The sequence below is a fragment of the Scomber scombrus genome, chromosome 7 (genome assembly GCF_963691925.1).
Source record: "Scomber scombrus chromosome 7, fScoSco1.1, whole genome shotgun sequence".
Classification (NCBI taxonomy): Eukaryota; Metazoa; Chordata; class Actinopteri; order Scombriformes; family Scombridae; genus Scomber; species Scomber scombrus.
Window position 1 is genome coordinate 901,207 of NC_084976.1, and position 18,525 is coordinate 919,731.

The 18,525-nt window shown below is 41.6% G+C and overlaps 2 protein-coding genes across 4 annotated transcripts in view; both read right to left on the reverse strand.

The window, feature by feature from the left end:
- tgfb2 (transforming growth factor, beta 2) overlaps nucleotides 1-6,770 on the reverse strand; it is a 53,683-nt gene extending 46,913 nt beyond the window's left edge. The window contains exon 1 of the mRNA XM_062422605.1: nucleotides 6,396-6,770. Within this exon, the coding sequence (XP_062278589.1) occupies nucleotides 6,396-6,741 (346 nt within the window). The 5' untranslated portion in view covers nucleotides 6,742-6,770. The remainder of the gene's footprint in view (nucleotides 1-6,395) is intronic.
- Nucleotides 6,771-13,009: 6,239 nt separating this feature from the next.
- On the reverse strand, nucleotides 13,010-18,318 carry rrp15 (ribosomal RNA processing 15 homolog). Of its 3 annotated transcripts, none has more exons than XM_062422646.1 (5): nucleotides 18,065-18,318; nucleotides 16,954-17,282; nucleotides 15,828-15,925; nucleotides 15,534-15,723; nucleotides 13,010-13,603 (listed from the first exon to the last, which is right to left on the reverse strand). In XM_062422646.1, the coding sequence occupies exons 1-5, from the start codon at nucleotides 18,108-18,110 to the stop codon at nucleotides 13,457-13,459; spliced, it is 810 nt and encodes a 269-aa protein (XP_062278630.1). In that variant the 5' UTR covers nucleotides 18,111-18,318; the 3' UTR covers nucleotides 13,010-13,456. The 3 variants fall into 3 exon arrangements, with proteins under 3 accessions (XP_062278630.1, XP_062278631.1, XP_062278629.1); XM_062422647.1 differs by having other exon boundaries at nucleotides 16,954-17,279; nucleotides 18,065-18,317; XM_062422645.1 differs by having other exon boundaries at nucleotides 16,954-17,285; nucleotides 18,065-18,317.
- Nucleotides 18,319-18,525: the final 207 nt, after the last annotated feature.

Here is an 18,525-nt window from a genome sequence, read left to right on the forward strand (position 1 = left end):
ACAACACACAGGCATTCTGTCCACTCAGCTCTATTACATACATAAACAGGGAGACACTGTGTCAACCAGCTCAGACTGTTAGATGATGTCTTTTATATCTGATACAGACAGAGCGTTCCATACATACACAACAGCAGTCCAGCTGACACACTCCACACATAATTACTGATGAGGCGTGTGTGATCAGGTTGTGATCAGACGCTTGATCACAAAGCTTATTAATACCGGAGAGCAAGAGATCAAATGGGGAAAGAGTATTATACCATTCTTACTGCGTTTAGTTTTCTATAAAACATCACTTTCAAGGCCTGTTATTTTTTTTAAACACATGTTGGAAAGTGTGACTCAGATTGCAACTAAATACTATGTCCAATGTGTCCAAAGTGTTAAAATATCATGTGTTCAAACAGTGACATTGCTCTCTTCGAAAGAGTAAAATGAGAGGATTGAAATGAAAGTGGAAACAGGTGGAAACACCTAGCCTCAGGCTAGTTTGGTACAAACTGCTTAATGCTATTTACAAAAAGCTATTTCCTATTAAAGGGGACATATTGTATGAAGTCAGGTTTCCTTTTCTTTTATGATTGTAAAGCAGGTCTATGTGCTGTGAAATATAAAAGCGAGAAATGGTCACAGACAATGGGTCTCATTCACAAACAGTACGTACGCACAAATCTGTGCTTAAACTGTGAGTATGCACGTTTGACGCACAAATCTGGGATTCATCGATATGTTCTTACCTAAATTTGTTCTTACTCTGCCAACAAATGTACAACTTCTTCAGACCATGCGTATGCACAAATGAAGGCAGGGCTGCAGTGCTCTACGCCTTAATGCCTTATTACAAAATGTCATTTGTGAAATAATTCGCTTTTCCCTGTGGGTTTATCTTCACACACACACACACACACACACACACACACACACACACACACACACACACACACACACACACACACACACACACACACACATATTAAATCATGAACTTATTTATATGCTAGGACATCCAGTAACTGTTTGTTTAACTGTTGCATCGTCCAGGCCTACACATTATATTTTTAGCCTAATTAATTCACTTTGCAGCAGCAATGCTATTTACATTTATGTTAAAGTTTGTTCTGATTGAATTGTACTCGTTAATTACAAAATACACAAGGAATTACAAATATCTCTGGGTTTGGGTTCTTGGTGATGTCATCACTTTCTCCCTCATTCTTTGAACAAATCTCTCTGAATGATAACTGTCCAATAATTGCTGCCAGTCTCTGATGCTCCTTTTCCTCCAGTTTCCTTATTATTTCTGGTCTGTGATTTGTATTTTGGCATGAACTTTGATGTCAAACCATTTTTTAAAACTTGTGCCAAAGTGTGAACCTCAGGGGACACAGCCTTTACCACCTCACTTATTGCAGCCCAGGCTTTGTTTTTTTTTTTAACATCGTCACTCCAGAGTACATGCTACAGTAAAGTGAGCCTTTTCTGACTTTCACCTCTGACACATTTATTTCAATTTCTGCTGTTGTTAAATTCTTCTTGTTTTTACTTTTTGGGGTCATCTCTTATAACTCAACTTCTCTGTTCAGCACGGTGCTCTCTTCATGATACACCAAACGGATGTCCTTATATAGAGAAATAGATGCGTGGCAGTATGCTGATTGCAGATAGCAGACACAAGCCTGTCAGTTTAAAATGATTCTGATTCACTAACACACGCACAGTGGTGAGAAAAAAATCAGCTGGTTACACATGTGTCATGAATCCAGAAAACAGTCCCACAGCTCCCCTCAAATTTGATCAATTTTAAATCTTCCACTGTCAAATATGTTGTTTTTTTGTCGCCAAAGCAACACCTTGAACTCTTTGTCATGTTCCTCAAACCATTCCTGACAATTTTTGCAGTGAAGGTGCATTATCCTGCTGAAAGAGACCACTGCTATCAGGGAATACCGTTGCCATTGGTTAAGCCATCAGGTTTCCAGCAGAACATCACACTGCCTCTGCTGGCTTCCCCAGGTAAACGATGCACATGATGTAAAGAAAAAGGTTCCAGTTCTGGTCCGTAGTTCAGTTCTGACACTTACAATGTAGGTGCTTTTGGCAGTGGACAGTGGGCACTCTGACCAGTCTGCTGCTACACAGTTCCATACGCAGCAAGTTATGATGCACTGCATGTTCTGACAGCTCTCTGTCATAGCCAGCATTAACGTTTTCAGTCATTTATGCTACAGTTGTTCTTCTGAGGGACACAAACAGATGGGCTAGCCTTTGCTTCCCATGTGCATCAATGAGCCTTGGGCACCCATGACCCTGTCACAGGTTCACTGGTTGTCCTTTCTTGGGCCACTTTTGGTTCTGACCACCGCAAACCAGGAAGACTCCGAAAGACCTGCTGTTTTAGGCTATGTTTACACGGAAACGATCTGAACAGAAAACGCAAAAGTGGTGTTGCGTTCTCACTTTTTATTCCGCGTATAGACAAGCGTTTTTTGGGGGAAATCTGCGTGCATACCGTGATGCAAAAGTTTGTGGAATTCAATGTTGTATGCACACAACACCACAAAGTCTGCGCCTGTGTAGAACCTTCCCTCTACTTCTCTCTCTTGTAGCGCCAAATGGAAAACCAAAACCAAAACATGGCTAAGAAGCGAACAAAAACTGACCATTTTGTCTAGGACTACACTTCTCTCCCCCCCTCCTCTGTCATTGTCGGCCCCGCTGCAGCAGACAGGTATCAGCAGAAGGAAAGGTACGTGACGTCACTTGGAAGAGCGTCTGTCACCTAGGTTACAGCTTCAGACCGCAGCAGAAACTCCGCTGCATTTAAGACAGACTTTTGTGTCTTTACCCTTTATGAATATTTGTACAGCAGAGATATTCTGGCTTTTAGTCCCTACTGTGGTTCAAACTGCATTTCCCATGATGCAACTAATACCATCTTTACATTAGGTTTAGTACACACCAGACAGGGATGGTTATGTCTCCTGTTTTGTGATGATGAGTCTACAAACTGAGATGTCAGATGACAAAGATTCAACTGTTTTCACAGGCTCAGCAGAACTCCCAGTGGCCAGTAAACTGATTATGTGTAAAATTAGTATACATTATTAGCAACTGTTGCTACACTGGGCTCCGGCAGATAAATGCCAATGCAAAGACAAATGATAGGATAGGAAGGAATAGTATATGTTGGAATTTTCCATGGAGCGAGTGGCAGGCAGGGTAAGCACAATGCCTCATAGCTAACTGGGTTCAAATAGACGACTGACATCTGTGACAGCGTCTGAAACTACCCCTCACCCCCAACACACACTCACACACACACACACACACACACACACACACACACACACACACACACAGACACACACCCCTTACCCTCCTGCCAACATTTCTGTAAGGTTTCCAGTGCCGTTGTGCCCCACATTGCTGCCTCGGAGGACTTCCTGGCGCCCAACCAAATAAGGCTGATACCGTTGTGTTTGTATTTGTGTGTGTCTGCATGTGTGTGTGTGTGTGTGTGTGTGTGTGTGTGTGTGTGTGTGTGTGTGTGTGTGAGTCTGTGATATTCACTTTCACAACGACTCACGCACACACGTTAAGAGAAAGAGACTAAATAAATACGGCCTATCAGCTGAAGGGTTAACTGGCTGATCTCTCTCCTGTCAGCATGTCTCCAGATGTGAGGACCTGGCCAGTGTCACCAGTTCACATGAATGGGAATCAATTTTGGCCTCTTTCCTCCCCCGTGTTGACTCAGTATTATTTATACCCTGTAAATGCTTCCCTGACTGCACTTGGCACCCAGCCCAATCTATTCATATTTAAGGTATTTACGCAAGAGGCAGGGCCAAGGATAACATTTAACGCAAAATACACCTCGGGGCATACAAAATGCCGTGCTAATTTATTTTTGCTTCAGTTCATGTGCTCACATTTAAGATGTGAAGGGAAACCATATCTGGGTTAATGGCTCTGCACTTTCTTTTAAAATGATTATTTTGTTTATACAGCCGTGCCTTTTCTTCTGATGTGCTTTTGATCTGCTGAGGGAGAAATTCATCTTCTCCACATGGGAGGTCAAAGGTCAGGGTCAGCAACAGAGCAGCGCCACCGAAGGAGAACTGAACCCACACCTACAACTTGAATGATTATTATACAAACATGGCTTCCTCTGCAGTAAGTGTATATTGCTGCTTATAGCAGATAAACACACGTCATAGACAAAAACTCTCTGTTTTTTCTCTGTCACAGCCTTTTGGATTGTAAACACTTTAGTTCAGTCAGTGAGGAATGGAAACTCCTCAGGCTGCCCATTACTGTACACGACACCATACAGAGGAGTAACTGAGTTGCAACCAATTTTTTCCCAATAAAATCTATACATTTCAACACAAAGTGTAATCACAGCACATATCAACAGCATGTTACGTCACCTTGTGTAGAAAACATATTCCAGGAAGCTAAACGAAAAACAAGCTGCTACACTGGAACATCTACACAACACAGAGACATTCACAGGACACACAAGCCAAGTTAGACACTGTTCACGAGCACCAATGACTCATCAACAGTATGAGGTAGTGATGTGATTACTTTTTCAGTAACGAGTAGAAAGAGGGATTACAGTTTGACTTACTGACGCCAGTAATGCTTTTATACTTCAACATTTTGAGGGTGGGTTTGTTCGCTGTCAGATCAGTCTGGTCTGACTGTGGAATGCGTTCGCTCGGCTCAGCGTGGGGGCCAAACTGCACCATTTCCTTCAAAAACTGGAGGTTGTGAATGTAATGGGAGAAGCCCAGTAAAATATGATAGAAAAATGAACTTAAACTAACTCTGCTGATTGTAGCAATGTGTCTATGATGCTGTGTGTTTTGATTTGACTGAGTTATGACTCTAAGTGATGTGATTTCAGCGATAAATTGTCAGTCAGCTGACAGGTGGAAAATATTACTGCCAAAATTCAGCTGTTTATCTGCAATATCTGTGCACATCTGAATAATATATTTGTATTTCTTTCTACCTCTGCTGTTTATTACATGTATGAAATGCAGCCATTGTGATATTTAAGTCCATAAACTAAATAATTAACTGTGATGTGAGTTAAAATAAATAAAAGTTTGGGTAAGATTAGTTTGTGTGGTTGTTATAGACTCACATAGATATCTTTAAATTGAATTAAAAGACAAATCTTGCATCATTATGGTCTGTTCAACACAGCACAACAGCAACTTGCTAGTCATCATTGTCATGTTGCCACCATTCTGACATCAGCACCACCATTTACAATTCTGAAAACGGCATTGTCACATTGTGTGTAGTTCTTCCCATCTTTCTTTTAAAGTTGCAACATGATCAGTAAAAGATAAAGATTTGCTCATGCTCTATTCCAGAATGATCTCTGCTATGATGCTTTACCTTCATCTTAACCTCACTGTGTGAAGTTCAAGCTCAGAGAAAAGCAGTGAGTGAGTCCAGTATATTGCACACAGCTGTGTTCTGGTGCACATGGGACTGAGTCAGATGAGTGAGTGTTTTGGGGATGGAACTTGATCAGCTGAGGGGAGGAAAGTGGGCGTAAATATGCCTTTAAGTGTTAGTTCACCAAATGTACAAAAAACAAAAAATCTCATTCCTCTCTGGTGGTATCTGACCAGTTAGAGGGTTTTGCTTTTTGAGATGTGTGCACCTCACTACAATGGATTTAATGTGTGGTGCCCTTTTAAAAAATCGACAAATATATCAAATTCTCTTCTCAGAACCAGTGTCCCTGTTACTCTGGATAATCCACAAACCTCACTGCTAACACTGTTAACAGTTTTCACGAGGACTGTTATTTTAGCTCAGTAGTAACAGAGGCTTTTCTAACAGCTTAATAAAGCTGCTGTTGCAAACTTAAACCCTGGCAGTGTGAATGCAGCTGTCTGGAGATGATGTTAAACATTTTAGATCGAATGCTTTAAGTACTGAGAGTACAGCTCCAGGATTTATTGAACATTTGGGGGGTTCTGGCTCTGGTGATGGCCATGCACTTGGCTGCACTCTGAGGAAGAGGAGGAGAAGTTCAGCTCAGGCTGCAGAGTTGTTGATGCCTGCAGTTCAGTTCCAACTCTCCTTTCTGGCTGTTTTCCCCTGCACTCACCCAGGATAGCATGATGGGAGGATTTTCCAAAAACAATCACAAACACACGTGACTACGCACAGATGCTATTTGGGACTGTGTGTGTGTGTGTGTGAAGGGCTTCTGAACTGCACACTTAACATCAGTAAATGCACTTAAGGGCCTGCACACGCACGCACGCACGCACGCACGCACGCACGCACACACACACACACACACACACACACACACACACACACACACACACACACACACACACACACACACTTACTCTCTGACGGGTAGAAAGGCTGCATGTCGATCTTGTGCACCTCCTTGGCGTAATACTCCTCCTCACTCCGTTGTCTCTCGCACGTAGCCGCCCGTTCGTTCGCCTTCTCCTGCAGCAGGTCCCGGGTGCTGTTGTAAATGGCGACAATGTCCCGGGACACTTCCTCTGGTTCAGGGAAGTCCTCCGGGGGGCTCGTGAGCTTCAGTTTGCTCAGGATCTGCCCTCGGATGGCCTCGATGCGCTTCTTTTTGAACTGATCCATGTCCAGCGTGCTGCATGTGGACAAACTGAGCGCCACGGTGGCTAAATCCAAAGTGAGGAGAAGACTGACGATACACAGGTTCATCTTCTCCACCAACGTCTTCAAATCTCGATTTGAAAAAAAAAAAAAAAAAAAAAAACAAGATTGAGGAAAAATATTCACCGGGGCGATTTAAATGTCACCAGGAAGACTCATTTCTTAGGCAAAAATAAAAACGGTTCAGAAGTAGAGAGCATTTACGCACACGAGCCAACTGGCCCCGAAATGATACTTGAAAATCGTACTGTTCTGATTCCCCAGTTTCAGTCAAGTGTATCTGAAAATCCATTCAACTGAGTAGACACAAAAAGAAACGGCCAGAAGGGATCACACCGACCTATGCTCGGCTGGCAGTTAACGCACGCCGAGAGTGCGTAAAGATGCAGCTGAATGTTGGCAGAGATGGACGTGCGGCCATCAAACGGCTCTGAAATATCTGGTTGAAAACAGGAGAATGAAAAACAGCTGAAGGGTTATCGTCAGCGAGACGCACAGCCGTGTAGCCTGCGGGACTTAGCACACCTCCACCACATCAGAGCGCTCAGCTCGCAGCTCTCCAATGGCACTTCAACCGACACTAGCTCGAGTCCTGAGACTTCTGTCGGTTAAACTTCAGTGTCTTGGTAAGCGATTCATTGCTTTTTATTATCACAAACAGATGACACACGTTTAAAAAAAAGAAAAAAAAAAGCAAAGCCACAAACGCAGTCCTGACGTTCAGCAGGGACGCAAGGTGCGAACTTTTTCAGTGGTGACTGACGCGTTCTGCCGAAATCAGAGATCCACATAAAGTTGAAATTTCACGATGAAAACGACTTCCTTTATGAGCCGCTTGGTAAAAACAGCCCGGAGCTTCCCCTCGGTGTGATGCACAGCGCTTTTACGCGTCGTCCCTCACCCCATCTAGTTGGGCAACGGCTCGTCTTTTACGCGTGCCAAGCGGACAGCAGTGGCTGCTTGTAGGAGATTTATAAGGGACTAATGTTACCACGTGCTCCCCCCTCCGCCCGCTTCAAACTGAGGTTGTGGTCATGCACTGTCGGAGCAGGGGACCCCTTCAATTCCACGTTACGAGACGATTTATTGTAAATAGGAGTGCTCGCTGTGCCCATTGGGACAGCGCTGCAACGGCTAATGGCCCATTGGCTCCTGTTGCGTCATGACGCTGGGTCCTAAAGCCGGTCAGAGCGAAAATTCTAGTGATTTGTCAACAGAGACAAACACTCCTGTCGTTTTGTACCTCAGAAATTCGTAGAGGTTCCTTTTATATTTCATAATTCCATTAGAGGCACGTAGACACGGTAAGGAGAGGCTATTTTTATTTAGTTAGCTATTTTCCTTTTCTCTCTCTCTCTTTGTTATGATCTGTATTAGGTGACTTACTCGCTTATTTATTTGTGTTCACTTCACGTGTCATGACGTGCTGATGGATTTTTTTTTAAACTCTCCTATTGAAATACGATCTGTAAGCTATAATATGTATAAAGTGTCTGTGTACATGCTCCCATCTGACATCACATTCTGTTTCTAATATTGTGTTTTTGTTTTGTTGAGTGTATTTCTAAAATACTGAGAGAGAAAGAGGCAGGTTAAACGTTGTAATTACAATTGAATCCTCATATTGTTTCCATGCTGTAATGACGTGATCACAATAACAACTAGAAAGTGCATTGCCTGCAGAAAATGAATGTGAATGCTGAAATAAATCACAAGGCTTTGCTGAAAATGCTACAGACTTGTTCAACATCCCCATCTGTACAACTTTGTATCATTTTGTTTCCATGGAATATTACATTTGATAGATATGAAGTTAATAAGTGGTATTGTGGCCACAAGGTGGAGCTATTGGCACCATGTTTCATTATGTTGTGCAAACGTGTGCACCCAAGTTTCATTTTATTAAACACAACAGAATTGTAGAAATGTCATTTAATAATGGTACTTGAAGCCCACTGTGGGTAGAATTCAATGAAACGCTACACAACACTTCCAAATGTGGTTGTAGTCCATTCAGTATTTAGGAATTATGGCCTGTTAAATGCATGAGATTAATAACCAATTACAGACAAACAGTAATTGATAACCAAAAACTAACACACAAGTTTTATTCGAAGTCTTCTAATCATAGTATATGTACCAAGTTTGGTGAAGATTATATTAAATATGTGCCAACAGAAGCACAACATATGTTTATGAAAAGATCCAAAATGGGGGAAAAAATTAGGGGGAAATGTATAAATAATGTTTAATGTATAATATATCATACTGTGCAAATATTGTTTTGGTCTCACAGTTTATGATGTATTAACCAAAACGTTCTAATCAGGTTCTGTTGTGATGCAGTGAGTGTTTCAGTATTTTGTTAATAATTATATCATAAATATATTCCAAATAATCATTTCCTGAATGATTGTCTAGCTTCTGGCTAAAGTTTTACTGCCTGTAATAAACTCCACCAGAATCAGTGTGCTCAAGAACAGACTGTAAAAAAAAGTTAGAATCTCTTTAATAGCAATAAAATACTAATTAATTGGAAAACCACTTTCTGACCAGGTGCTCATATATTGCTCTGGCCTTTAAGAGTACATCTGCAGGTAACTGATGGAAGTTAAAACTTTAAAAAGCAGCAGGTGGAGCAAAGCTGATTGGTTGTAGTGCATGTTGCAGCACAGGCAGAACTTCTGATTGAAGTCAGGAAGTTCTGTTAAGCCCATGACAGGTGAATGACGGAGAATCAGCTAAATCCATGGATCAGGAGGTCCTCTCAGTCTTTGTCAGCTGATTGGCTCTTGTCAAATGCTACAGGACAGGACCGACTCAACCGTGTGCACCTCCACCTTTCCTCCTGTGCTCTGTGCTCTGTTAGCCTGCTGTGCACCAGCTTGATTTACACTCACACCCCTCAGAAAATCACACTTATTTTATTATTTGCCAAAGCCTGGTGCTGGCCCTCCATGCTCCGCCCGACCACAGCCGGCCATCCATCAGCTCTGACAGCTGCTCACTGACTGGGCATCCGAGGCTGCTGCAGACCAGATGTTGTCACTAAATCAGTACCCACACAGACAGCTGTGAGACTACTAAGGTGTGTGTGTGTGTGTGTGTGTGTGTGTGTGTGCGTGTGTGTGTGTGTGTGTCCTCGAACACCTGTTCCACACCAGGAAAACTGCTTGAGCAGCATAAAAGAAGAACATAGGACTAACATTATGTTTTCAGCACCTGAGCTGGATGTACTCAGTTCCAATCAGTGATAATGATAAAACCAGCATTACTCTTTGCTAACAGCTGCACCTCAAACAATCTCCTTACCACACAGATGTCTATTGTAATAGTTTTAGGGTCTTATGAATGCAGATCATGGATTTTCTGAATCAAGTATTTTTAAAAGTTTTTTTTTCTTTCTTTCTTTACAATGACAAAAATCATTTCAACTCACACTCACTGACTTGTTTTTGGAGCTTTCAACAATCCTTAATAAGCAGATTGACTTCTCTCAGTTGTCATGACACCATATATTCACAAATATTTGCCTACATACTATTATTCTAATTACTATTGCTGTGAATGTTGAGCAATTTGACAGAAAAAATTAACAAACAATTTTAAAACCTTTGCAAAACTAGTTGAGAGTTTCCTGCTTGTTTCACCTGCAGCACAGTGAGATGTTCCATCACCACTGGAGGTCAGCAAAGACAACATGTTCAGTAAGTCAAGTTACTATTTGACAGATAATTCCTTTTTATTGCAGTTTAGTCTTATTTTCATATCACTGACCATGATTTCCATGAGTCATGATAACATGAAATAGGGCCAGTGACAGTTGTGCCCCCCACCCCCACCCCCGCCCTCTTAACATCCACATCATTCCTCCAACCCATTTTGCTCACAACTACATAAAGCAACTATGGCCATGTTTGACAAGATATGCCACTTGGAAGCTGCATTTTTGCAGAAACAATAATCACTTTCCTCTTTTTCAGTTTATCTGATCAAATGGAAACACTGTACCCACAATCCATACATGCTGCCACATCTGTGATCTGTGTGTACATCATTCTCAGAAATAGCTTTTATGAAACTCTTTTCCTCTCACTGCAACAGTCACAGATTAGCTGTGTGTCAGATTTTGGCACAAGGCCGTACTACAAGCCGTACTCCACACCAGTTTTTAGTGTACTATTGTAGTTATTACCAAACTTTGTATTAAAGTTGGTTGCAACATAGACAATCCAGCCAGTTTCCCATTGATTCAGTCGTTGATAATCCAGCCATGCAGTCACCAGAGTAAACAGGAATATGTGTCATTACTGACTGCTTGTATGTGTTGCCCTGTCAGACTTCTTTGTAGCAATGTCTGCAGTCTGTCAAAGTTGTAGCAGAAGTGTGTCCTGCTGGACATCTTTATAATGATGTCAGCATGTTTCCAGATCTCAGCCATTCATGACTCAAAGTATGTTACCATTACTGATAGTGATGATCAAACCACTGAAGTAAAGGTCACCCTTCCTGTAAATATTCCTTTTTTTTGGCTCGTCACTGTTATTAAAGCATGCATGACGGACTAATTCAAGCAGGCATTTCCTGTTTCTGTGTCAACTCCAATGGACTCAACTTAACTTTGACAAGCAGATTCAGACAGTCGACTAATTACAATACTGATGCACTGTGTTTAGAAATGGTGAGGTCATTCTTCTGGCCATGTGTCATCACATTTCTGAACCTGAAGCAGGGGGTTTCTTTCCCTGGCTGATGTGACCATACCTTCAGACAGGCCTTATGTGAAGTTGACCTGGATTTCTCAGCTTTGCTACTTCATGTGAGAGTCAGAGTTTGACTCTTCAGTGTGTGCTGGTGTCTCTGAGCAGAGTGAGGAGACTGAAGTGTCAGAGACAGAGTGGAGGTGGTAAATGAGGCGACACAGCAGCCCGTTCCCCAGGCTGTGTGTGTCAACAGGCCAGGAAAAAAAGGCGGCATACCAGAGTGGCAGGCCAGTGTTGCCATGACAGACGAGCGTCCAGCGTGGTGCAGACAGCCTGACGCGTCGCCTCCGTCCCCCATTCTCTGTCGATAACACCCTGTGCAAATATTTCCACGGGTTGTGCCGTCGCCGTCGCCCCAGACACAGGAAGCTCCGAAGTAAAACAAGTCAGAAAGCGAGAAGAGTCAGCAGAAGTGCGAGCGCCACGTCACCTCGCTGGGTCACTGCCAGAGCAGCAGCCTGCTGGTATTCATATACTGCATTCATGTTATGCCATACTATCACATTACAATCAACTCGGTGTGAAGTCATCTGCTGAGATCTCTCATGCAGACAAAAACCAAATATCATCTACTAACAAGTATTGTGTGCGTGTATCAAAGCCTGATATATCTTATTCCTGTGTGTCACAGAGAGGAATTGAGTCACACAGCCGCACTGGCTATGTTCCTGCATTACTCTGAACGCACACTGTAGTTCACTTTGTTTCAGTCACGCACACATACACACGCACAAACCATCCTGCTGCCAGATATACTCAGAGGACCAAATGTAGATTCATCTGCCACTGAAAATAGTCCCCAAAAAAAGCACTATCTCCTCCTGTTTGAGTAACGACTGATAAAAACAAGTGATCAGCTGTTAAAGGAAATGAGAGACCTCTATAAAATGAAATGTGTTTTTTAAGATGCATGTCTTCAGTAGGAACAGAATCAGTTTGGAGCTGAGCACCACAGACAGGAAATCAGAACATTTTAAAACACAGGACATTTTGTCTAAGAAAACTCTAAAATAACAGCTGCCTAATCTCTTAAAGCAGAGCTACACAACCTTTTGTGAAATGTCAATCATACACTTCTGTTGTCTTCCAACAGTGATGTTTTTAGAGACCTAAACAGAAGATACAGAATTATCAAGTAATTAATGAGGGAAAAAAAGTAAAGATTATAAAATAGTCTGGAGAATAATCACCTTTGTGTAGCAGATGTCACAATCCCTCAGTGACTTATCTTGTTACCTCTCGTGATGGCCCAAACCCAAAGGTTGTGGAGCCACAGCTTTTAGGGATACGTTTGGAATTCTTCAAGTCTCTCTGAATACAATACTAACACACCATATGCACGTTCAAAGAGTTATGGCTCCCTGTTATTATTCTTCCTCTCCATACTGACCATGAAGAGATCCCTATCTAACACAGATGTAGGGTGCAGTTCACGGCCAGGTTCACATTCGGCATGTGAGTGTTGTGTAAGACTTTCTTTAAGACATAAGTCATCAGTTACACTGTTCTCTAAGAGCAGGACTGACACACCTCCAGTCAACAGACTATATGCGAATCAGCTGTTTATTCAACCAGAACTGTACAAAACATTCCTATTTACAGGGTTTACATGCTCACTGCTCTTATAGTTATAAAATAGTCATACACAAGATCCAAACAGTGAGGAGCTGCTTCTGAGCTCCTCCAGTCTTAATATCTCATTTACATCCTGTTTACACACATTTCTGATGATGCGTTTAGTGTACAGTATGATTTACTGCCACTTCCCTTTCCCGCCTCTGCAAAACATATCAACAAATATCAGTAAAGGACACAAATTCCAGACCGTCTCCATCCTTCCTGTGCAGTGCACAGACTGATGAAGAGCTGGGATTTACAACATTATTTCCTCATGTATTCATTTCCAGACCTAGACATGTCAGGGATTCAGGAGCAGACTGACCCTGAAGGCATTACAGCAGGCTGTCTGTACACAGTCTTTTCAGTGTGTATGGATGGTGTCAGTCACTGTCCTCTGCACCTCCTCCTTTCTGTGTCTCAGCCTCCTCTTCGTCCTCGCTGTCTTTGTCCCAGTCTTTCATGGTGGCTCCCATCATGTAGTCGTCTCTGAGGACGCTCCAGGCAGGCTTCTCCTCCTCCGCAGCACCCTGCATGCACACACATACACACACACACACAGTGTAGTGAATGCTTCAGACTGAGCTGTGTCAGTGAGTTTCCAAAGACAACAGTGACACCATGTGGTAAGTCAGTGCAATCACACTGTGTAACAGTGTTTTTGACTTGATACAAACTGAAACAGGAGCTGGTTTGTTTTGTGAGGTCTGAGGCTGCACATCATTCATTTCATTGATGATTTATCTGTTGATTATTGACTTAATCGAATGATAAATGATTAGTTGTTTGGTTTATAAAATGTCAGGAAAACGTGAAACATTTTTGTCCACAACCCAAAACTATTGAGTTTACAGTAATAGAGGACCACAGTAACCAGATAATCTTCACATTTAAGAATGTTGACTTTTTTGTTTTTCTAAAAAGAAATGGCTCCAAATCAAAACAGTTGGCTGAACTAATTGTTGCAGCTCCAGTGAGATCACATGTGTGTGATGAGTTAAAAAGCAGTTTAGAAGTTTAGTTTCAGTAGGCAGTACAGACACCACTATGCTTTTCACATTTGGATTTTCACTAAACCTCAACTGGTTATCAAACACTTGAGATAAATGTATGAAAAATGCTCCGTCCATCTTTCAGCTGCTCTGACACTAAACTTTGAAATGATTTTTTAACTTTCCTGACAGGATCACGTCTCATGGTGCATGTTCTGTTCTATAATCTGTATTACTGACGTTGTTCATGTTCATCATATTGTGAACAGGATTCAGTTCCAACATGTTACAGATGGATTTGAGAAGTTTCCATTTGGAGTGAAGAAGGAGAAAAAAGTAGTGAATTTCTAATTCTAATGCTGTTTGTTTCTGCAGCCCCAGGACCTGCCACAGGTCTGTTGAGGGGAAGCTTCCTGAAACTGACCAATCAAAACAGAGCAGGCATGGTGAGGGGGATCTGATTTAGACAGAGGGGTGCAGTGGCAGTCATGCCTGGGCCCTCTGGGGGGCAGCTTGTCAAAGGTTGAGCTTTTTGTTACCGTAATCTAACAATATTCATTTAGCCACTGATTTAATAGATGACCCACATAGCATTGTAAACAAAGCCACTGACCAGCAGCTTACACATGGATTCACTAATGTAGAACTCAATGAAAAAGAGTTTAAAAACTGAAGGAAGTGGATTGTATTTGGTTTGCTGTGTATCACTGAGGTCTGCTCTGTCTTTCTACTTGTTATGATGATTCCTGTCACAGTGCTGTGACTGTACACTTCTGATTTTCCAGCTGAAATGCATCCAGACTCTGTGGGGAGTGTAAGTTTGAGTGGACGGCGTATTATCCACTGAAAACTACAGAGCTCAGAAGCTGGACTCACAGGTGAGAATGTGAAGGAGTTCTTCACACTGACATTCAGACAGCTGTGGAGGATACAGCACAGATTTTTCCCTGATCACTGATAGGCTACAACCATTAGGTCACTTTGTATGTGTTAACACTGCAATGTTCAACCCTGCTTTGAAGTGTGTTTGGCTCCAACTACTGTGGTGTTTATATTGCTTTTACATCTCTATGTTCATATGAGTATTCTCTATTCTGCTGTTAATCATTGAAGTGTTGAGGTCATTTCTGTATTTCAAAATGTTGTGTCTGCCACAGTGTTCCTGTTCCTAAATCCTTGTTGTTTCATTCATTGTTGTTCAGTTTGTGTTTTTTGTCTTTAGTGAGTAACTGAGTCTACTTAGTGCACAGGCTAAAAAGTGTGCATCTATTGAAATAGGATTGTAGTTTGGTTTTGAGTGATGGTGCAGACCTGCACTGTTCCACTGCTGGTTCTGAGGCTGCTGCTGGTCAGTGTTAGGGGGCGGGAACCCCTGCTACACTGCTGTTGGGTCTGTTGCATCATTCCAACTCTGAAGAGGTTTTTAGTTGAACTCTATGAGATTTTTAATATTGAAAAACAAACTTACAGTGTCCTTTTCAGTCTTGACAGTGACTCCGCTGCTTCCTTCTGTCCTCCTCAGGACATCGATGAAGTCCCTCTTAGAGACAGAGGACAGAATTTTGGCCTTCTTCCTCTCTGAGCCTCCGACTTCCTTCACCTTTTCATCAATTGTTTTCTGGTGTTTCCTGACAGCGTTGAACAGCTGCACCACTCCCCTTAGCAGGAAAACACACACTGGAGTCAGACATTACACTTGATAATTAATAATGTATTACAAAGAAAGACACACACACACACACACACACACACACACACACACCTGGTAGCGATCCTCTGTAGAGCTTTCTCAGTCTCACGGTCTTTGACCAGATCAGGTTTCTCTCTGCACATCATCTCCCAGGATCGCTTCTTATCAACCTGTTGTACACAAACACAGTCTCACAGTCACCTCACACACACTGAACACACTTTACAGATACTAGTCCATCAGCAGATAGATACATAGATATAGACTTTACAGCAGCATAGTGAACAATGGTCAAGAAAAATGACAGTAACAGAAAACAACAAATGACAAAAAACAAACAAATAATCCTTTTTTTTTTTAAATGTGAGGTAAAGTAATAGTAATAGAGAGAAATAGTAATAATAATAATAATAATGTCATAATTAATCAGCAACTATTTCCATAATCAAATAATAGTTTTTGTCATTTTCTTTGAGCCAAGGAGAGCAACAGTGACTGTATTTAAGTGTTACTACAACGTTAGTAACTTAGTGTTGTGTTCCCTTTAAACCCTGAATCTTAATACATAGTTATAAATGTTCATATTCTTTTTTCCAGTTCAATGTGGGGGCTCAAGACAAGGGCCTGACCAATACTGGATTTTTGGGGCCGATGCCAATATGGATATTAGGGAGCAAAACATTCTGATATTGACATATCAACCGATCATTTTATATATAAAGAATAACTTACATAAACATACATTTTTTTGCAGTGATCCCTTTGAAACACTTCTGACAAAGATATGTAATGAAGGCATGATATTTTACCATTTGACCATAAACTTATAACTAACTAAATAACAATAAACACATAAACATGTACGTATGTATATATTAAACTTGAAGTAAAGGATCAAATGTACATTAAATGCTGCCTATATAAAAAAATATCGGCACATATCGGACAACAAATAGGCCGATGTGATAGGCCAATATCGGCTGATAATATCGGCTGACCAATATATCTGTCGGGCTCTAGTCAAGACCCTCCTCAAGGGGTCCGAAGAAAGATGTGATGGGTCACAAGATGATGAAAATAAAATAATTAAAATAAAAGGTGAGTCATTTAATAGTAGGCTGGTTGTTGGATTCTAGTGATGGACTGCTTCTATTCATTATTAGCTAATAAACTCTGAGTGCTTTGCTGTGTTTATTACCAGTTTCTTTCTCTCCAGCAGCTCCTCTTTTTCTTTCTCCTTCATCTTGTCCAACTCTTTGTTCTTCACCAGGATGCTGCTTTTGCTATCTGGGGTTTTCTTCCCCAGAATCTTGGCCATGACCTCTGCCCATCCAGCATTGGCATTGCCGTCATCATCAACTTCTTCGTCGTTGTCACCTCCGTCTTCATCCTCAGCCTCCTCTCCGTCACTGCCTCCATCCACATCTGTGCCATCATCTGCTCCTCCATCATCTGAGCCTTCACTGTCGCTCCCTCCTTCACAGTCACTGTGTGTGCTGCTGTCCTCACACACAGAGTCTGATTCTTCTGCTGAGACACACAGACACACACACAGACACAGACACAAACACTGTCATTACACTGATATGTGTCCACAAGACAACATTAGACAAGACTAATGTTACTTCATCCGGACAGTTAGAAGAACCCTCCAGGGTTCCCACACATTTTTACTATTTTTCAAAAAACTTTTCCATAACTATTACAGAATATTTAACCCCATATCCATGACTTAATTTAAATAGTTTAACAAAGGGTCCTCCCCAGAACATTTTTAACAGACATGATGTAATTTCTTGTATTTTGGAGCCTTTTAACAGCTGTTTTGACACTTTGAGCTCACTAAATGATGGGTACATGTTATAATTACATCCAGAAGAAGCTTTGGCCCTAGATCACATATTACAAGATATTAAAAAGCTAAAAGTATAGAAATTGATGATCAGTATAGTCATCCCTAATTCAAAACTTTTCCAAAACATTCACATCATTCCAAACCATTTCCAGGCCTGGAAACGGTTTTTCTCATTTCATAACTTTTCCATGAATTTCATGACCGTGGGAACCCTGTTTAAAGATGTAACTATATCTATACAGTCCTAATATATGTAATACAACGTTGAGTATATTCCATCATCGTGTACATGTGTTTCTATCAGAACCAAACAGTCGCCATACAGCTCATACATTTCCTACAACTCACATTTCATATAACACACTCTGAAACACAGCGGGCTACACAGCTAGCTTACAGCTCCCAACCGAAAAAAAACAGACTTTTATCAGGTGTAAAGATGAATTTAAGATACCTAATTCAGCAGAAGTCTGCACATGTGTCTCCAACACAGCTGCCATCGTGGTGTAACAGTGAAACAGTTCCGCACAGTATAAAGTTCCGGTCACAACTTCCGTTAGCTTCTCTGTTTCTTCTTCGTTGGTTTTTAGAGGCAGTTTGCGTCCAGAATGTCGCAGTAGCGCCACCCACCTGGAAATAAGACTCAGTGATCCTATCAGTTATTATTATTATATTAAACTATATAAAATAAATCACAAAAAAATAAATACATTCTTCCTCACCTCTCTTCCAATTCTCTAATAGAACTTAGATCCAGAGCTAAGCCCAGACACGCAGAGCACCCACAGCACCCACAGCACCCACAGCACCCACAGCACCCACAGTACAAAGAGCATTCACAGCACCCAGGGCCAGGGAGCTTTCTTTAAATGTGCAGGATTTGATTTTACTGCATTGTATGATGACTATTGCAAA